Source organism: Schistocerca gregaria, chromosome 10 (assembly GCF_023897955.1).
Source record: "Schistocerca gregaria isolate iqSchGreg1 chromosome 10, iqSchGreg1.2, whole genome shotgun sequence".
NCBI lineage: Eukaryota > Metazoa > Arthropoda > Insecta > Orthoptera > Acrididae > Schistocerca > Schistocerca gregaria.
Window position 1 is genome coordinate 72,844,619 of NC_064929.1, and position 18,481 is coordinate 72,863,099.

At 45.9% G+C, this 18,481-nt stretch overlaps 1 protein-coding gene and 1 non-coding gene across 2 annotated transcripts in view; one reads left to right on the plus strand and one right to left on the minus strand.

Annotated features, from left to right (window-relative positions):
* The window catches only part of LOC126293459 (basic phospholipase A2 notechis 11'2), a 147,246-nt gene that overhangs the window by 108,940 nt on the left and 19,825 nt on the right, over positions 1-18,481 (plus strand). The window contains exon 3 of the mRNA XM_049986703.1: positions 4,795-4,901. Coding sequence (XP_049842660.1) covers positions 4,795-4,901 — 107 coding nt within the window. The remainder of the gene's footprint in view (positions 1-4,794; positions 4,902-18,481) is intronic.
* Trnat-ugu (transfer RNA threonine (anticodon UGU)) lies at positions 16,019-16,093 on the minus strand. Its single transcript has one exon. It is a non-coding gene; the product is annotated as a tRNA-Thr (tRNA).

An 18,481-nucleotide genomic window follows, 5' to 3' on the forward strand; every position in this document is an offset into this window, starting at 1 on the left:
TATTTTAGTGACAATATTCACATTTGGTTTTATTAATGTATAGGTACTCCGATGTATCGATATATTACAGTGATATGGTTCTTGTGTGTATTCATTTCTCTGAGACTGTCATAATATTTGACTTACTTGTAATCGTTTTGGCGCGAATGCTCACAGAGCAGTCTTTGTTTCACTTTGCGGAAGTTAAGTTGTTATTTCGCTTTGTAAAAGAACACTCAAGTCTTGTGTTTGGTTAAAGTGGGAATTAAATATATGAAGATTGATACAAAACTGTTTTCTTGATGATGTGACAATTAAGAAGTATGTGTGAATTTACAAGAAGTTTAATAAAAATGTGGATCGTGAATACCAACTCAAAAATTATTTCTACCATACCATTGTTCTGATCTGGGATTGTTTGATCATTAAGAATTTCCTTAAAAACGCATTTGTTAGGTCTTCAAATATTGCTAAAATACGTATCTGGACCTTCTAGCAGTCAAAGTGGAATCACCCTAGAATCAACAAGATGAGCAATAACAACTTCGACGAAATCTACGTGGTAATCCATTCAAGATAAGTGTCAAAATTAATGACTTTTTTTACAGTGACTTCATTATTTCCATTCTGACGATACCATCCAAAGTCAATAACTTCGTTGTTGCCCGATAAAGTGAACATATGCTGCGTGAGCAACATTATTAATCTGATTTCTAGCTTCTTTGCTGTCGGTGGTATTGTTAGACCATGTATACATAATTAAGTTTGTACGAAATGCTCAGTGCGCCAGTTCTACTCGGTCTTGGCCATTTTCTCTCCTGTACTTTGTGATTCTTCTTCAAACTTTCCAAGAAGATTTTAACGGGGTAGTTGACGCCTACATTAAAGGGTCTACCAGATCAGGCTTGTCACCACCCTCTTCTGTTCTCTCCGATGTGTCGAACAAACCTGTTACCTGCCCTTCCTTTTATACGCTCGTTATCTCCTGTTAATTCTATTTCTACATCTGCATCTACATATGTACTCCGCTAGCCATCAATCGGTGTGTGGCGGAGGGCACAATTCGCGCCAAAGTCATATTTCCCCCCCTCCGTTCCACAAGCGGATCGCGCGTGGGAAAAACGACTGTCTGAACGGCTCAGTTCGAGCTCTGATTTCCCTTATCTTTGAATGGTGATCACTGCGCGATTTGACTACCCTTTTTCTAGACTATTATGACCTGGGCCTTCTTCCAGTCCCGTGGAACTTTCCGCTGTTCCAATTATCTCTGATAGGTGATGGGTTAGAATGGTGCTATATTTGTAACACAGTCAACGTAACCACCCCCCCCCCCCTCCCCATGAACCATGGACCTTGCTGTTGGTGGGGAGGCTTGCGTGCCTCAGCGGTACAGATGGCCGTACCGTAGGTACAACCACAATGGAGGGGTATCTGCTGAGAGGCCAGACAAACGTGTGGTTCCTGAAAAGGGGCAGCAGTCTTTTCAGTAGTTGCAACAGTCTGGATGATTGACTGATCTGGCCTTGTAACAATAACCAAAACAGCCTTGCTGTGCTGGTACTGCGAACGGCTGAAAGCAAGGGGAAACTACGGCCGTAATTTTTCCGGAGGGCTTGCAGCTTTACTTTATGATTAAATGATGATGGCGTCCTCTTAGGTAAAATATTCCGGAGGTAAAATAGTCCCCCATTCGATCTCTGGGAGGGGACTACTCAAGAGGACGTCGTTATCAGGAGAAAGAAAACTGGTGTTCTACGGATCGGAGCGTGGACTGTCAGATCCCTTAATCTGGCAGGTAGGTTAGAAAATTTAAAAAGGGAGATGGATAGGTTAAAGTTAGATATATTGGGAATTAGTGAAGTTCGGTGGCAGGAGGAACAAGACTTCTGGTCAGGTGAATACAGGGTTATAAACACAAAATCAAATAGGGGTAATGCAGGAGGAGGTTTGATAATGAATAAAAAATCGGAGTGCGGGTAAACTATTACGAACAGCACAGTGAACGCATTATTGTGGCCAAGATAGATACGAAGCCCACACCTACTACAGTAGTACAAGTTTATATGCCAACTAGCTCTGCAGATGACGAAGAAATTGAAGAAATGTATGATGAAATAAAATAAATTATTCAGATAGTGAAGGATGACGAAAATTCAATAGTCATGGGTGACTGGAATTCGGTAGTAGGAAAAGGGAGAGAAGGAAATGTAGTAGGTGAATATAGATTGGGGCTAACAAATGAAAGAGGAAGCCGCCTGGTAGAATTTTGCACAGAGCACAAGTTAATCATAGCTAACACTTGGTTCAAGAATCATAAAAGAAGGCTGTATACATGGAAGAAGCCTGGAGATACTGACAGGTTTCAGATAGATTATATAATGGTAAGACAGGGATTTAGGAACCAGGTTTTAAATTGTAAGACATTTCCAGGGGCAGATGTGGACTCTGACCACAATCTATTTGTTATGACCTGTAGATTAAAACTGAAGAAACTGCAAATAGGTGGGAATTTAAGGAGATGGGACCTGGATAACAGAAAGAACCAGAGGTTGTAGAGAGTTTCAGGAAGAGCATAAGGGAACAATTGTTGGGAATGGGGGAAACAAATCCAGTAGAAGAAGAATGGGTAACTTTGATGGATGAAGTAGCGAAGGCAGCAGAGGATCAAGTAGGTAGAAAGACGAGGGCTAGTAGAAATCCTTGGGTAACAGAAGAAATATTGAATTTAATTGATGAAAGGAGAAAATATAAAAATGCAGTAAATGAAGCAGGCAAAAAGGAATACGGACGTCTCAAAAATGAGATTGACAGGAAGTGCAAAATGGCTAAGCAGGGATGGCTAGAGGACAAATGTAAGGATGTAGAGGCTTATCTCATTAGGGGTTAGATAGATACTGCCTACAGGAAAATTAAAGAGACCTTTGGAGAAAAGAGGACCACTTGTATGAATATCAAGAGCTCAGATGGAAACCCAGTTCTAAGCAAAGAAGGGAAAGCAGAAAGGTGGAAGGAGTATATAGAGGGTCTATACAAGGGCGATGTACTGGAGGACAATATTATGGAAATGGAAGAGGATGTAGATGAAGATTAAATGGGAGATACGCTTCTGCGTGAAGAGTTTGACAGGTCACTGAAAGACCTGAGTCGAAACAAGGCCCCCGGAGTAGACAACATTCCATTGGAACTACTGACGGCCTTGGGAGAGCCAGTCCTGACGAAACTGTACCATCTGGTGAGCAAGATGTATGAAACAGGCGAAATACCCTCAGACTTCAAGAAGAATATAATCATTCCAATCCCACTGAAAGCAGGTGTTGACAGATGTGAACATTATCGAACTATCAGTTTCATAAGTCACAGTTGCAAAATACTAACACAAATTCTTTACAGACGAATGGAGAAACTAGTAGAAGCCGACCTCGGGGTTTATCAGTTTGGATTCCGTAGAAATGTTGGAACACGTGAGGCAATACTGACCCTACGACTTATCTTAGAAGCTAGATTAAGGAAGGGCAAACCTACGTTTCTAGCATATGCAGACTTAGAGAAAGCTTTTGACAATGTTGACTGGAATACTCTCTTTCAAATTTTAAAGGTGGCATGGGTAAAATACAGGGAGCGAAAGGCTATTTACAATTTGTACACAAACCAGATGGCAATTATAAGAGTCGAGGGGAATGAAAGGGAAGAAGTGGTTGGGAAGGGAATGAGGCAGGGTTGTAGCCTATCCCGGATGTTATTTAATCTGTATATTGAGCAGGCAGTAACAAAAGAAATATTCGGAATAGGTATTAAAATCCACGGAGAAGAAATAAAAGCTTTGAGGTTTGGCGATGACATTGTAATTCTGTCAGAGACTGGGAAGGAATTGGAAGAGCAGTTGAATGGAATGGACAGTGTCTTGAAAGGAGGATATAAGATGAACATCAACAAAAGAAAAACGAGGATAATGGAATGTAGTCGAATTAAGTTAGGTGATGCTGAGGGAATTAGATTAGGAAATGAGACACTTAAAATAGTAAAGAGATTTTGCTATTTGGGGAGCAAAAGAAGTGATGATGGTCGAAGTAGAGAAGATATAAAATGTAGACTGGCAATGGCAAGAAGAGAAATTTGTTAACATCGAGTATATATTTAAGTGTCAGGAAGTCGTTTCTGAAAGTATTTGTGTGGAGTGTAGCCATGTATGAAAGTGAAACACAGACGATAAATAGTTTATACAAGAAGAGAATAGAAGCTTTCGAAATGTGGTGCTACAGAGGAATGCTGAAGATTAGATGGGTAGATCACATAAGTAATGAGGAGGTATTGAATAGAATTGGGGAGAAGGGGAGTTAGTGGCACAACTTGACGAGAAGAAGGGATCGGTTGGTAGGACATGTTCTCAGACATCAAGGAATCACAAATTTAACATTGGAGGGCAGCGTGGAGGGTAAAAATCGTAGAGGGAGACCAAGAGATGAATATACTAAGCAGATTCAGAAGGATGTAGGTTGCAGTAGGTACTGGGAAGCTTGCACAGAATAGAGTAGCGTGGAGAGCTGCATCAAACCAGTCTCAGGACTGAAGACCACAACAACAACAGATAAAATATTGCTTTCAAATTCGTTAAAAGAATCTCTCATTGACCTTTTGACAGTTGCTTTCACTTAGTGCAGTTCCCATACACTTGAGCAATATTCTAGGGTATTCTGTTCTACTTTATTCCAGTTAATAATGTAATCAAAAACGTAACTTAGGATTTCTTGATGTTGTTGGTGGTTTGCTTGCTTGTTGCAACATCACATTGCACCCTCCGCCGTCGGTGGTTTGCAGGTGCTGCAAGATGCACGACTGGTGCTACAACGTGGCCGACTGCCCCGTCTTCCTTGAGTACTTCGTGCCCTACTACTGGCAGTGCTTCTACACCACGCCCATCTGCGGTAAGTACCGCCTCTCTGTTTCTGTACTGTGCAGCGAGTACTGCGGTACGCTGCTGAGCCAAAACACTGTGACCTCCGCCACCTCGAGGCAGTGGCGCTGTCCGGATGTGACGCCCTAAGGAAAGTATGATAGGCTCTGCTAAACCCGCAGGACAGGACAGGTAGTTTAAGTTGTGGAAAGGGTCCAAAATAAGCGGCAATCAGTTACACTCGAACATACAACCTTCTATTTGATCAAAGAGCCAAGAACTTAATTAGCGGCTGAATGCGCCGTACAGTCTCATGCCTTAAGGGCTAGACCACTTTAATGTAAAAGCCAATAACTTAAAGCTCAACCAAAATCAGAAATTTAAAGGGCAAAGCCTTATCTTAAAACAATTCCTTAATTAGGCTGAAGGCCCAAAGGATCTGACACTTTAAGAGCAACACAACTTAAAATCAAAATCGGCTGAAGGCCCAATACTTCAGGCTCAATAACATTAATTTTAAAAATGCGGCCGGCTGTAGTGGCCGAGCGGTTCTAGGCTCTACAGTTTGGAACCGCGCTGCTGCTACGGTCGCAGGTTTGAATCCTGCCTCGGGCATGGATGTGTGTGATGTCCTTAGGTTAGTTAGGTTTAAGTAGTTCTAAGTTCTAGGGGACTGCTGACCTCAGAAGTAAAGTGGCATAGTGCTCAGAGCCATTTGAACCATTTCTTAAAAATGCGAAGGGCTTTACATAAAACAAATTAGGCTGAGAGCCCAAACCATCTGACGCTTAAGAGCAGAACAACCTTAATCTTAAAACCGGCTAGAAGCAATACAAGTACAAACAACAACAACAAACAAGAAAAGGCAGTGCAGCCAAGGGCGCTCAGAAGTTCCGAGCGTCAGCCTGGAATTTAAACACTAACGCTCGTGTATGTGAGACAGGCAGTCGGCCCAAGCACTGTGGATCCGACGACAACCCAACTGACAGACAGGCAATGGACCCACCAACAAGCCGGCCGGAGTGGCCGAGCGGTTCTAGGCGCTACAGTTTGGAACCGCGCTGCTGCTACGGTCGCAGGTTTCAGTCCTGCCTCGGGCATGGATGTGTGTGATGTCCTTAGGTTAGTTAGGTTTAAGTAGTTCTACGTTCTAGGCGACTAATGACCTCAGAAGTAAAGTGGCATAGTGCTCAGAGCCATTTGAACCATTTCTTAAAAATGCGAAGGGCTTTACATAAAACAAATTAGGCTGAGAGCCCAAACCAGCTGACGCTTTAAGGGCAGAACAAACTTAATCTTAAAACCGGCTAGAAGCAATACAAGTACAAACAACAGCAACAAACAAGAAAAGGCAGTGCAGCCAAGGCCGCTCAGAAGTTCCGAGCGTCCGCCTGGAATTTAAACACTAACGCTCGTGTATGTGAGACAGGCAGTCGGCCCAAGCACTGTGGATCCGACGACAACCCAACTGACAGACAGTCAACGGACCCACCAACAAGCCGGCCGGAGTGGCCGAGCGGTTCTAGGCGCTACAGGATTCTTGCCATCTAATACAGAAAGTTATCATGCTAGAAGACGCCATCTCCGCTGGGGAAGACATCAAGCATGAAGCGATGCAGGTTGGTTGGCTGGAATTCTCACGCAGCCCATAGCTGTCACGATGCCTTCGACTTTTTTTTCCTTATAGGGCTTAACTGCTAAGGTCATCAGTCCCTAAAGTTACACGCTAATTAACCTAAATTATCCTAAGGACAAACGCACACACCCATACCCGAGGTAGGACTCGAACCTCCGCCAAGGCCAGCCGCCCAGTCAATGACTGCAGCGGCTTCGATTATTACCACAGGTCCTATGCAAGCAGCGCAGTGCGGAGTCGTGCGACTGCTACGGTCGCAGGTTCGAATCCTGCCTCGGGCATGGATGTGTGTGATGTTCTTAGGTTAGTTAGGTTTAATTTTTAATTAGTTCTAAGTTCTAGGCGACTGATGACCTCAGAAGTTAAGTCGCATAGTGCTCAGAGCCATTTGAACCCACTGACAAGATAACTTCCGCTCCACCCATGTGAACAGTCGTGACTCGCTGGTAGATTAAGTCAAAACTCAACTTTTGTGTCCGGGATCGGTGAGCCACGGACCTCGTAGCAATTGGAACAGCACCACACCTTCCGACCGCGCGTGGACGTCGCCAGCGGGACCCGGCCAGACACGCGCCACGGAGACTTCGTCGCTGCTCCACGCCAACCGACCAACTGCCCAGGCCCGGAAACGGTCGGAGCACCAAATAAACGACGGCCGATGTCCGACCAACCGAACGACCAACCAACGGTCGTCCCGCTCCAGTCTCCCTCCGTCGGGCAGTTCACGTGTGTCGCCAGCGGTGGGCGAGCGCTGGCTGTCGGCGCCTCACCGACGCTCCGTCCCCGACTTCACTGCTGCTGCGTCCCGACTGCACTGCTAGTCCGTCCCCAACTCACTGCCAGACACACCACGACCCGGAAATACCATCGGTCGCTCTAGATATGGTACGACAGTGCACTTATCGATACGCGCTGCTGCTATCGCCTACGGGCAAGTAAGGCAGGAAGTTAGTGACGCCAGTAAATGGAATAAGAAAACGAGGCGGCGGTATCGTAATAGATGACTAACAATAAACGGGATAAACACGAGCCGTGCACGGCTCAGTGGTCCTGCTATGGGAAGAAATGGCGCCCCAGGTAACCATTCCCGGTATGGCGGGCGTCAGTTACTTAGTACCCTACGTCTTCATTCGGCATCGGAGCTCATTTCGAAGCGGGGCTCATCACTGAGGCCAACTGCACTCCAGTCTATGTGATTCCAGGACGACGTGCCTGGAGACGCCCTGGACCGGTGGGATACCAACCCGTCTGTCACTCCATTACCATACTATTTCATTTCATAGCAGGACCTCTTTGGTTGTAATCAGCGACGCCCTTACAGCACAGCTGGACGTAGAAAACATTCTGTGCCTCGTTTTCTTGCCCTTCATGGTACCCCATCTTGGACTTACATTTCAGCGAGATAGCGGCCATCTGCTCACGAAGAATTTCTATAGCTTGTCGTAGTGCTTGCCAAACCATACCTTGGGCAGCTAGATCGCTAGATTTCCCCCCCCCCCCCCCCCCAGTTGAGAGCATTTGGAGATTTAATAGACAGGACCCTCCAGCCGGTTCTAGGCGCTTCAGCTCGGACTCGCGTTGCTGCTGCGGTCGCAGGTTCGAATACTGCCACGGGCATGGATGTGTGTGATGGCCTTGGGTTAGTTAGGTTCAAGTAGTTCTAAGTTCTAGGGGACTAACGACCTCAGATGTTAAGTCGCATAGTGCTTAGAGCCATTTGAATCATTTGAGCCCTCCAACCATCTCGGGATTTCGTTGATCTAATGCGCCGATTGGACAGAATTTGGTACAATATCCCTCGGAAGGTCATTCAGGTACTCTATAAATAAATGCCAATCCGAATAACTGCTTGCATAAGGATCAGAGGTGGACCAACACTATATTGACTTTCTCAATGTGTGTAGCTTTTTGTCTTGAATAAATCATCCAAATTCTCTGAAACTGTAATAATTTGTTAGTGTGTAACTTGTGACGGTACGTCACATAAATGTTGACATTTTTATCGGTTGTAAACCGCAGTTAAATTTGTGAATATAATCAGTGTCGCAGGTTCGAATCCTGCCAGGGGCATGGATGTGTGTGGTGTCCTTGGGTTAGTTAGGTGTAAGTGGTTCTAAGTTCTAGGGGACTAATGACCTCAGAAGGTGAGTCCCATAGTGGTCAGAGCCATTTGAACCATTTTTAACTGTTCGGTCATCGTTCACTCATTCCTGTGAACATCATCGAATAACGGAATCGCTGCTATTAAAATGTCGAGTGATTCGCCTATCACTCCAATCAGCTTCTCTGAGCCCAACTACACGTCCTCTCTCAAATGCTGACGTCTGCATAAATTACTCACGCAACTGTCTGAGGGGCATAGTTACTGTCCAACTGAGTACACGGAACGAAATTCGCAAAGATTTTATGCGATAGTATCGATATCTTCACTCTTTACTATCCTTGCCAGTTGTGCAGCGAAATTGTGCTATAGGGTCACACGTTGATCCACCACACGCCAGAGTTTACAATTTTACAGCGTCCGTCGATAACGTATAAATATCAGTTTGTGACCAATTTACTTAACTGCTTGGTGTGCGCCTTTTTTTTGTTTTCTTCCTTAGAGTAAGCGCAGTAGCGCGAACGGCGACTCATTGTAGCGGCGATAAATGGGAAAAAAAGTCCATCCCCGGCAGTTGAGTGGACTCCGCTCGAGTAGCTCAGTCGATGGAGCGCTTGCTCCCCAAAAGCGTGGCTGAAGTGTTCGAGTCTCGTTCCGGTACACAGTTTTTTTTAAGTATAAACTGCCGGCACCGTAGCTCAGCGTGTTCGATCAGAGGGTTAGTTAGTCTCTGTAATAAAACACTGAGTGAACGGATCAACTAAGAACGTGAACGGGTGTCATCGGACGTCCGCCCCGAACAAATTCAACGAACAATACCGAACGACGCGGTAGCACAGCGTGTTCGGCACGGTAGCTCAGCATGTTCAGTGGGAGGGATAGCTGCCCTCTGTAAAACACACACACACACACACACACACACACACACACACACACACACAAACTGACTGAATGGATGAACGACGAACTTGAAGAAGTGTCATAGGACGTCCACCTTGAACAAAAACAACAATCAAAAACCAACCAAATGAGATTAAAAACAAAAAAGTCAGCTCGAAAGAATGTCAATCCTAAGGGCCCGGGTTCGATTCCCGGCTGGGACGGAAATTTTCTCCGCTCAGGGACTGGGTGTTGGGTTGTCCTAATCATCACCATTTCATCCCTATCGACGCGCAAGTCGCGCGAAGTGGCGTCAAATCGAGAGACTTGCACCAGGCGAACGGTCTACCCGACGGGAGGCCATACTCACAAGACATTTACATTTATTTTAATGAGAAAAATCACGGACAAAAACGACTTTGACAAAGGGCAGATTATAGTAGCCCAGCACCTCGGAACGAGCCTCTTGGGAACGGCGAATCTCGTCGGCTGTTTGCGCCCACCTGTCGCGAGGGTCTATGGTAAGTGGTTGAACGACGGCCAAACCACGAGCAGCTGTTGGACGTCCACGCCTCGTCACAGAAACTGGAGGTCTGGAGCTTGCCCGCTTTGTAAAACAGGATAGGCGGCCGTCTGTGGCAGATATCCCGACAATGCTGCTAAAGGGACAAGTGCTACTTTGCATTCTGTCACCACACATTGCTGAACATAGGGCTCTGCAGTAGGCGACCCACACGTGTCAGTAGATGACCGACACGTGTTCCCGAACGTCATCGTCAGTCACCGTTGCATGTGTCACGGAATCATTGAAACTGGTCCGTGAATCAGTGGAGACGAGTCTCATGGTTGGATGAGTGGAAGTTTCTTGATCCACCGTGTCGTATCCGGGTACACCATAACGCAAACGAACAGCTGCTCGAAGCACAAGCCGTGCCACGGGTGCAAAGTGTAAGGTATATACTGTGGGAGGTTCGACTCCTCCTTCGGGCATGGGTGTGTCTGTTTGTCCTTAGGATAGTTTAGGTTAAGTGGTGTGTAAGCTTAGGGACTGATGACCTTAGCAGTTAAGTCCCATAATATTTCACACACATATGGTATGGGGGACATTTACCTGGGCTTGCATAGGACCTGTGATAATAATCGAAGGTGCTGCAGTCATGGACTGTGCGGCTGGTCCCGGCGGAGGTTCGAGTCCTCCTTCGTGCATGGGTGTGTGTGTTTCTCCTTAGGGTAATTTAGATTAAGTAGTGTGTAAGCTTAGCGACGGATGGCCTCAGCAGTTAAGTCCCATAAGCGGAAAAAATCGAAGGCATCGTGACAGCTGTGGGCTACGTGAGCGTTCCAGCCGACCAGCTGCATCCCTTCATGCTTGATGTCTTCCCCAACGTAGATGGCATCTTCTAGCAGGATAACTTTCTGTATTAGATGGCCAGAGTCCTGCTAAAATCTGAGGATCTTGATAGTGCACTCATGTTGATGTCTTAGACACCAAAGTCACCTCATCTGAATCCCATGGAACATATCAGGGACGCTATGAATTGCCAGTGCCCCACCCACAAACTACCAGTCCAGCCCGTTATTTATCGGAATTGCGTATCTGTGCGTGGTCATCTGGTGTCACACACCTCCGAAATCCCAGTAGAGTCTTGTGAATTCATGGTATGCAGAATCGCTGTCGTATCACGTTCGAAGGGCGGACAACATGCAGTTCTACATCTACATGACTACTCTGCAATTCACATTTAAGTGCTTGGCAGAGGGTTCATCGAACCACAGTCATACTATCTCTCTACTATTCCAGCTGGTCGTCATAATATTTTGACTCATCGATCTGTTATTCTGTTTTATTATCTACTTTTCCAAAAATCAGACCATTCTATCTGTATCTTATTGACTGATTCAGAAGGAAGGCCTCTTTCTTCATCGTAAGTACACTGTCTCTATCACTTTTCAGTTTTGTAAATGGCTTCCAACAGATGCAGAAAGACCACACACAATCTTATAATGATAAAATAAAAAGTTATTAACTGACGCCGGCAGGAGTGGCCGAGCGGTTCTAGGCGGTTCAGTCTGGAACCGCGCGACCGCTACGGACGCAGGTTCGAATCCTGCCTCGGACATGGATGTGTGTGATGTCCTTGGGTTAGTTAGGTTGAAGTAGTTCTGAGTTCTAGGGGACTGATGATCTCAGCTGTTAAGTCCCATAGTGCTCAGACTCATTTGAACCATTATTAACTGACTCTGATACTTCCTTTCTGGACAACATGAAACCAGTATATCACAGATAGTTTGGCCTCTCCAAACTCCACAAAGGCAATATACCAATTCGTCCTGTTGTGTGTTCATTCTGAGCCACATGTTACAAATCAGCCATGAGTTAAATGACCAAATCAACAAGCAAAACCAACTCTAAGCCTACTCGTGGCATCCTGAATTCAACTGACTTAGTGAAAAAGTCAAAAGGCCTGCAAATACTGTCTAGTGCCAAGCTAGTTGCTTTTGATGTAAGCAGCTTATTCACTAATATACTCTTTTTGGATTACCTAACAATGTCACAGAAATGACGAAAGTGTACATCATATCTTCTTCTTTTTCTTCTTCCTTTCTTTCTAGGCTGAAGCTGTCGCTCCATCTTCCCCTTTGGACGGCCAAATTTTCATCCATTCTGTCTCTGTCTTCATTCGGTTCATCTGTCTCTTATCTACCCACTTATGAATAGAGTCTACTTCACATTCTTTTCTAATCCTTTCACTTCCTTCTCTGTCTCTCAGTGTCCTTCGCAGAATTTTCATTCCCATAGTTTCCAAAAGTCTCTTTATCTTTATGTTTCCAGGCTTGTCTCAGCTGGTCGTAATGGGTCTGATTATTATTTTGTATATTCTTGCCTTTGCATCTTTTCCTATTTGGTTGTTTGACCAAACAGTATAATTTAAACACCCTGGCACTTCGTTTGCATTTGCTACTTCTTCTGTAACATGCGTATCGACATTTTCACTGCTGAACATTTCAGTACCAAGATACTTAAATGTCATTACCTGTTGAATATTTGTTCCATCCACTTCCTGTCTGCTTCTGAGACGTCGTCACACATTTGGTTTTCTTAGTGGGTATGTCCAAATTTCGATTTTTGGCTGACGCCTTAAATACATCTTCTCTGTTTCTCAGAAGAACTGCATCGTCATCATAAGATGTGATTTTTATTTCTTCATCCCCGTTTTACATCATATTTAAAAAATAGTATTTACAGACTTGTCACATACCACTTGAAAATCAACCTTGCTCAACACCAGTGTCAATAAATAATCACAATGTTTCTCATACAACTTGTAGCTGCAGAATAGCATTTAAGAGAAATATACGAAATAAATCTCACAGACGTACTTCGTAAGCCAGGAGTTAATCCAGTTGTACAGATGGTTAACGGTTAGCAACACACTCTTGTCTAACAGCAAACTATTTCCGTTTCAGTGGTGAGACACAAATAGTTAGATTATTTAGCCATGGGTTCTCCCTCAATCCAGTAGTAGCATTAATCTTCATGGACAGTTCTTGGAAATAACACACACTCTTCCAAGGTATTATACTGGTTTAGGTACGTTGAGCAGACAGCTCCAAAAATTTCTGAATCAGTTATATTATAAAAACCGGTATCAAAATCATAGTCGCGTTTGGGGGTAACTCCATAAATTATTGAGCCCTAACCATTCATACTGGTGGTCACATTCATACCCGTATTTTCAAAATTTACTGAAAGACCACCACCACTAGCTTGTAATACTCGCTGATACTCAATATCCAGTTACCCGCAAACATCCTACCTTCGATTCCATGGTACATCACCCAATATACAATCCCATGAGTGATAATAACTTCCAAACTGACTTAAATACAATCAAACAAACAGCACGAAGTGTTGGCTACACTCCTGTCTTGGTGGAGTCTGTAATGCATAATAAGAAAAAACAACATGCATCTCCTCTTACTTACCATGTGCTCGACCCATCATGTCAAGACTTTAATGAATGGTGCACGGTTCCATATTTAAGGAACACCTCTCTGAATGTGACGAGAAAGCTTAAATTCAGCAACGTTAAAACATAATTTTTTGTGCACAACGCTACTGGACACTTTTTTCCCAATGGAAAAGACTTCACTACAGCTCTGGGAAAGAGCCAGATTAGCAGGGCAATATCCACCCACTTGCAGGGACACCATTGAAGTCGGAAATTTAGAAATGGGGATTTTACTTCTGCTGAACAGCTGCTTAAAGAAGGCCACAATAACAAGATGCTGCACGAAGTCTCACATAAAATCCATAAAGGGAGGAAGATGAACTACCTTGAAATAATGGAAGTTAATAAACATATGTCTGCTTGACCAATTTTAGTACTGACTGACTAGACATTACTCGCCACTTCCAACTGTAGATACTGCTAACATTTCCACCTAAACCGCTTCGTAAATTACCCCACACACTCACATGACCCTATTTTTCCTCTGTTTTATCTGATGTAGTTGCATGTGCTCAGTTAAAAAATTTAGTTTGTACATTGAAGAGCCAAAGAAACTTGTAAGACTGCGTAATATCGTTTAGAGCCCCCGCGAGCACGCAGAAGTGCCGTAACAGGACGTGGCAGGGACTCCACTGTTTCCTGCCCATGTACCCCGACATCAACATGGGATACGATCACCATGCACACGTACACAGGCCGCACAACGGGTTGGCATACTCTGGATCAGGTGGTCGAGCAGCTGCTGGGGTATAGCCTCCCATTCTTGCACCAGAGCCTGTCGGAGCTCCTGAAGTGTCCTAGGCATTTGAAGAACTGCAGCGATACGTCGACGAGAACATCCCAGACGTGCTCGATGGGTTTTAGATCTGTAGAACAGTCAGGCCACTCCATTCGCCTGGTATCTTCTGTCTCAAGGTACTCATCCACGATGGCAGCTCGGTAGGGCCGTGTGTTATCATCCATCAAGAGAAAGGTGGGGCCCAATTCCGCCCTTGAAAAGGCGGACATACTGGTGCAAAATGACGTCCCAGTACACCTGACCTGTAACAGTTCCTCCTTCAAAGATATGTAGGGATCTACGTACACCAATCACAATCCCACCCCACGCCATCAAACCACGACCTCCATACAGGTCCCTTTCAATAACATTATGGGTATGGTATCTGGTTCCTGGGTCACGCCAGACGGAAACCCGGCGAGAATCGCTGTTCAGACTATACCTGGACTCGTCCGTGAACATAACCTGAGACCAATGTTCCAATGACCATGTACTGTGTTCTTGACAGCAGGCTTTACGGGCCCTCATGTTCAAATGGCTCTGAACACTATGGCACTTAACTTCTGAGGTCATCAGTCCCCTCGACCTTACAACTACTTAACCCTAACCAACCTAAGGACATCACACACATGCATGCCGGAGGCAGGTTTCGAACCTGCGACCGTAGCGGTCGCACGGTACGAGACTGTAGTGCCTAGAACCGCTCGGCCACTCCGGCCGGCCGCTCCTGTGACCAGAGGTCAGTGGAATGCACCTTGCACGTCTCTGGGCGAATAAACCGTGTCTGGTGACAACTGTTCCAGTGGCTGCAGTGAGGTCCCAAGCAAGGCTACCTGCAGACCGCCACTGATGGTGAGATATCGGTCTTCTTGTGGTGTTGTACACTGTGGACATTCCTTACTGTAGCGCCTGGACACGTTCCCTGTGTGCTGGAACCATTGCCATAACCATGGGATCACACTTTGTGGCACACGGAGGGCGCATACTACGACCTGCTGTGTTTCACCAGCCTCCAGTCGCTCTAGTATTCTACCCCTCATAACGTCATCATTATGTGAGCCATTTTCAACATACAGTCACCATTAGCACGTCTGAAAACGCCTGCACACTTACTCGCTGCACCGTACCCTGACATGCACCAACACACCTCTGCGTATGTGGACTGCTGCCAGCGCCACCGTGCGACGACCGCAGGTCAAATGCACAGCATGGACATACCCCGAGGTGATTTAAACCCGCTCAACAGAGCGTTGTTTCACCATGTATCAGCATTATCCTTAGTTTATGAGCATGAGTGTATTTGACAGTCAAAAGAGCACCATCATTTGACATTTGCGAAACGGTTAAGTTTCTAGTGTGTTCGCTTGTCCCCGTGGTGAAAGTACTCGCATACTGAGCATGTCAAAATGTCGTTATCCAAAGCCGGCGCCGACGCAACCGCGCCGCACCCTAGGTCACCGCAGCTGCCGTCTGGCTCATGCGCCCATGCTAGCTGTTGTTCATCGGCGACGAAGGCTGGGATCTGCACATCACTACCGCAACTCGACATCCAATGACTGGCGACAACTTCCCTTTTCGGATGAATCACGTTTTATGCGCCATCGGACTGATGACCATTGGCGTTCGCGGCCTGAAACTTCTGAAATCAAACTCCGTGCAACAGAATGAAATGATAATTAAATCGACACCCTAACTGCAAGCAGGCTTTCATATACATCATTGGGGACATGTTGGAAATGTGTGCCCCGACCGGGACTCCAACCCGGGATCTCCTGCTTACATGGCAGACGCTCTATCCATCTGAGCCACCGAGGGCACAGAGGATAGTGCGCTTGCACAGACTTATCCCTTCCACGCTCCACATGAGACCCACATTCCCAACATGTCCATACCACTATTTTCGTAGTACGCCTAATATGACTATCACTCCAAAAGAAACGCACACTTTTTTTAAAAAATCCATCTTTCATTCTACATATTTAAAAGTTTCACAGTGTGTAGATACATCCTTTAGGAACAATATTTTCATTTCTCAACATAATTTCCATCCCTCTCAACTGCCTTACGCAATCTTGGAACCAGCGCCTGTATACCCAAAATTCTGGACCAACCTGTTGTGCTGTTTGGCAGCGTGCACAAGGGAGTCATCATTTCAAACCTTGTTCCACGAAGAGTCTTTCAGTTTCCCAAAGAGATGGTAGTCACATGGAGCCAGGTCAGGACTGTAAGGCGCGTGTTTCAGTGTTCTCCATCCGAGTTTAGTGATGGCTTCCATGGTGTTTTGACTGACAAGGCCGTGCATTGTCGTGCAACAGCATATCATCCTGCTTTTGCTCATGTGGTCGAGCACATACGCATCAGAAGCTATGGTGGTTCCACTTGGCACGATGTCCACAAGCAAGATTCCTTCGGAATCGAAAATCACCGTAGCCATAGATTTTCCAGCAAAAGGTGTGGTTTTGATTTTTTTTTCCTTGTGTGAATTTGCATGATGCCACTCCTTAGATTGCTTCTTCGTCTCTGGTGAAAAATGATGGAGGCATGTTTCATCATCCACCACAATTCTTCCAAGAAATTCATCTCCACCATTCTCGTACTGTTCCAAAAGTTCGCTGCATACCGTTTTCCTTGTTTCTTTGTGAGCCACTGTCAACATCCTGGGAAACCACCTGGCACAAACCTTTGTTAACGCCAATACTTTTAGTATTCTGCAAACACTTCCTTCCGCTATCCCAACGTAGCGTGACAATTCGTTCACTGTGATGCGTCTGTCAGCAGTCACCAATTCGTTACCTCCCTGCACATTGTCTGGAGTGTGTGCAGTACGAGGCCTGCCGCTGCGAGGACAATCCTCAGTATTGCCGTGCCCGCTTTCATCACGTAACCTGCTTGCCCACCGACTAACTGTACTGCGATCGACAGCAGCATCTCCGTACACATTTTTCACCCTCTTGTGGATGTTTCCCACTGTCTCGTTTTCACAGCACAGGAATTCTATGAGAGCACGTTGCTTCCAACGAACGTCAAGTGTAGCAGCCATCTCGAAGACATGCTGTGACGGCGGCACTCACGGGAACAGGTTGAACTAAATTTGAAAACAAGCGGGATGGATGTATCTACACACTGTAAAACTTTCACACATGCAGAATGAAAACTCTATTTTTACAAAAATAGTGTGCTTTTATTTTGCAGTGACCCTCGTAGATGTTTGCCCATCACACTCATTACTTGTGCAACAGATATGGTCTGAGGTATCTCTTCGTGGCATTCTCTGGGTGATTTCGTTCTTCTGGGCACTATGGAATCCATCAGCAAGACAACGCAACGTGTCACACAGCTCGCGGTGTACGTGTGTGGTTTGAAGAGCAACAGAACGAGTTTACTGTACTCCTTTGGCCACCCAACTCCCCGGATCTAAACCCGATCGAGAATCTGTGGGACCACATCGATCGTGATGTTCGCGTCATGGATCTGCAATCGATAAACCTGGAGTCGACGCGGCCCCACATCCCTGTCGGTGCCTCCCAGAACCTCACTGACTCCCTCCCTGCACGTTTCGCAGCGGCACGCTCTGCAAGACCTTTCCATTTATGCTCACACGAATGTGACTGACAATGTCTCATACACGTTTGTAATATTCGACCTTTTAGGGTCACGACTCTGCCGGGCTGGGCTGGCGCTTGGGTAGGTGACCATCCCGTCCGCTGAGCGCTGTTGACAAGCGGGCTGCACTCAGCCCTTGCGAGGCAAACTGAGGAGCTACTTAATTGAGAGGCAGCGGCTCCGGTCTCTTAGACTGACGTACGGCTGGGAGAGCCGTGTGTTGACCACATGCCCCTCCATATCCGCACCCAGTGATCCCTGTTGGCTGAGGATGACACGGCGGCCGGTCGGTGCCATTGAACATACAGGGCTTTTAGTTTTAGGCTGACGACTAACTTGTTCCCTTGAAACATGTCAAACATCTTACGACATAGCCGGCCGCTGTGGCCGAGTGGTTCTAGGCGGTTGAGTCCGGAACCGCGCTGCTGCTACAGTCGCAGGTTCGAATCCTGCCTCGGGCATGGATATGTGTGATGTCCTTAGGTTAGTTATGTTTAAGTAGTTCTAAGTTCTAGGGGACTGATGAGCTCAGATGTTAAGTCCCATAGCCATCAAAGCCATTTGAACCATTCTCGCGGTTCTAGGCGCGCAGTCCGGAACC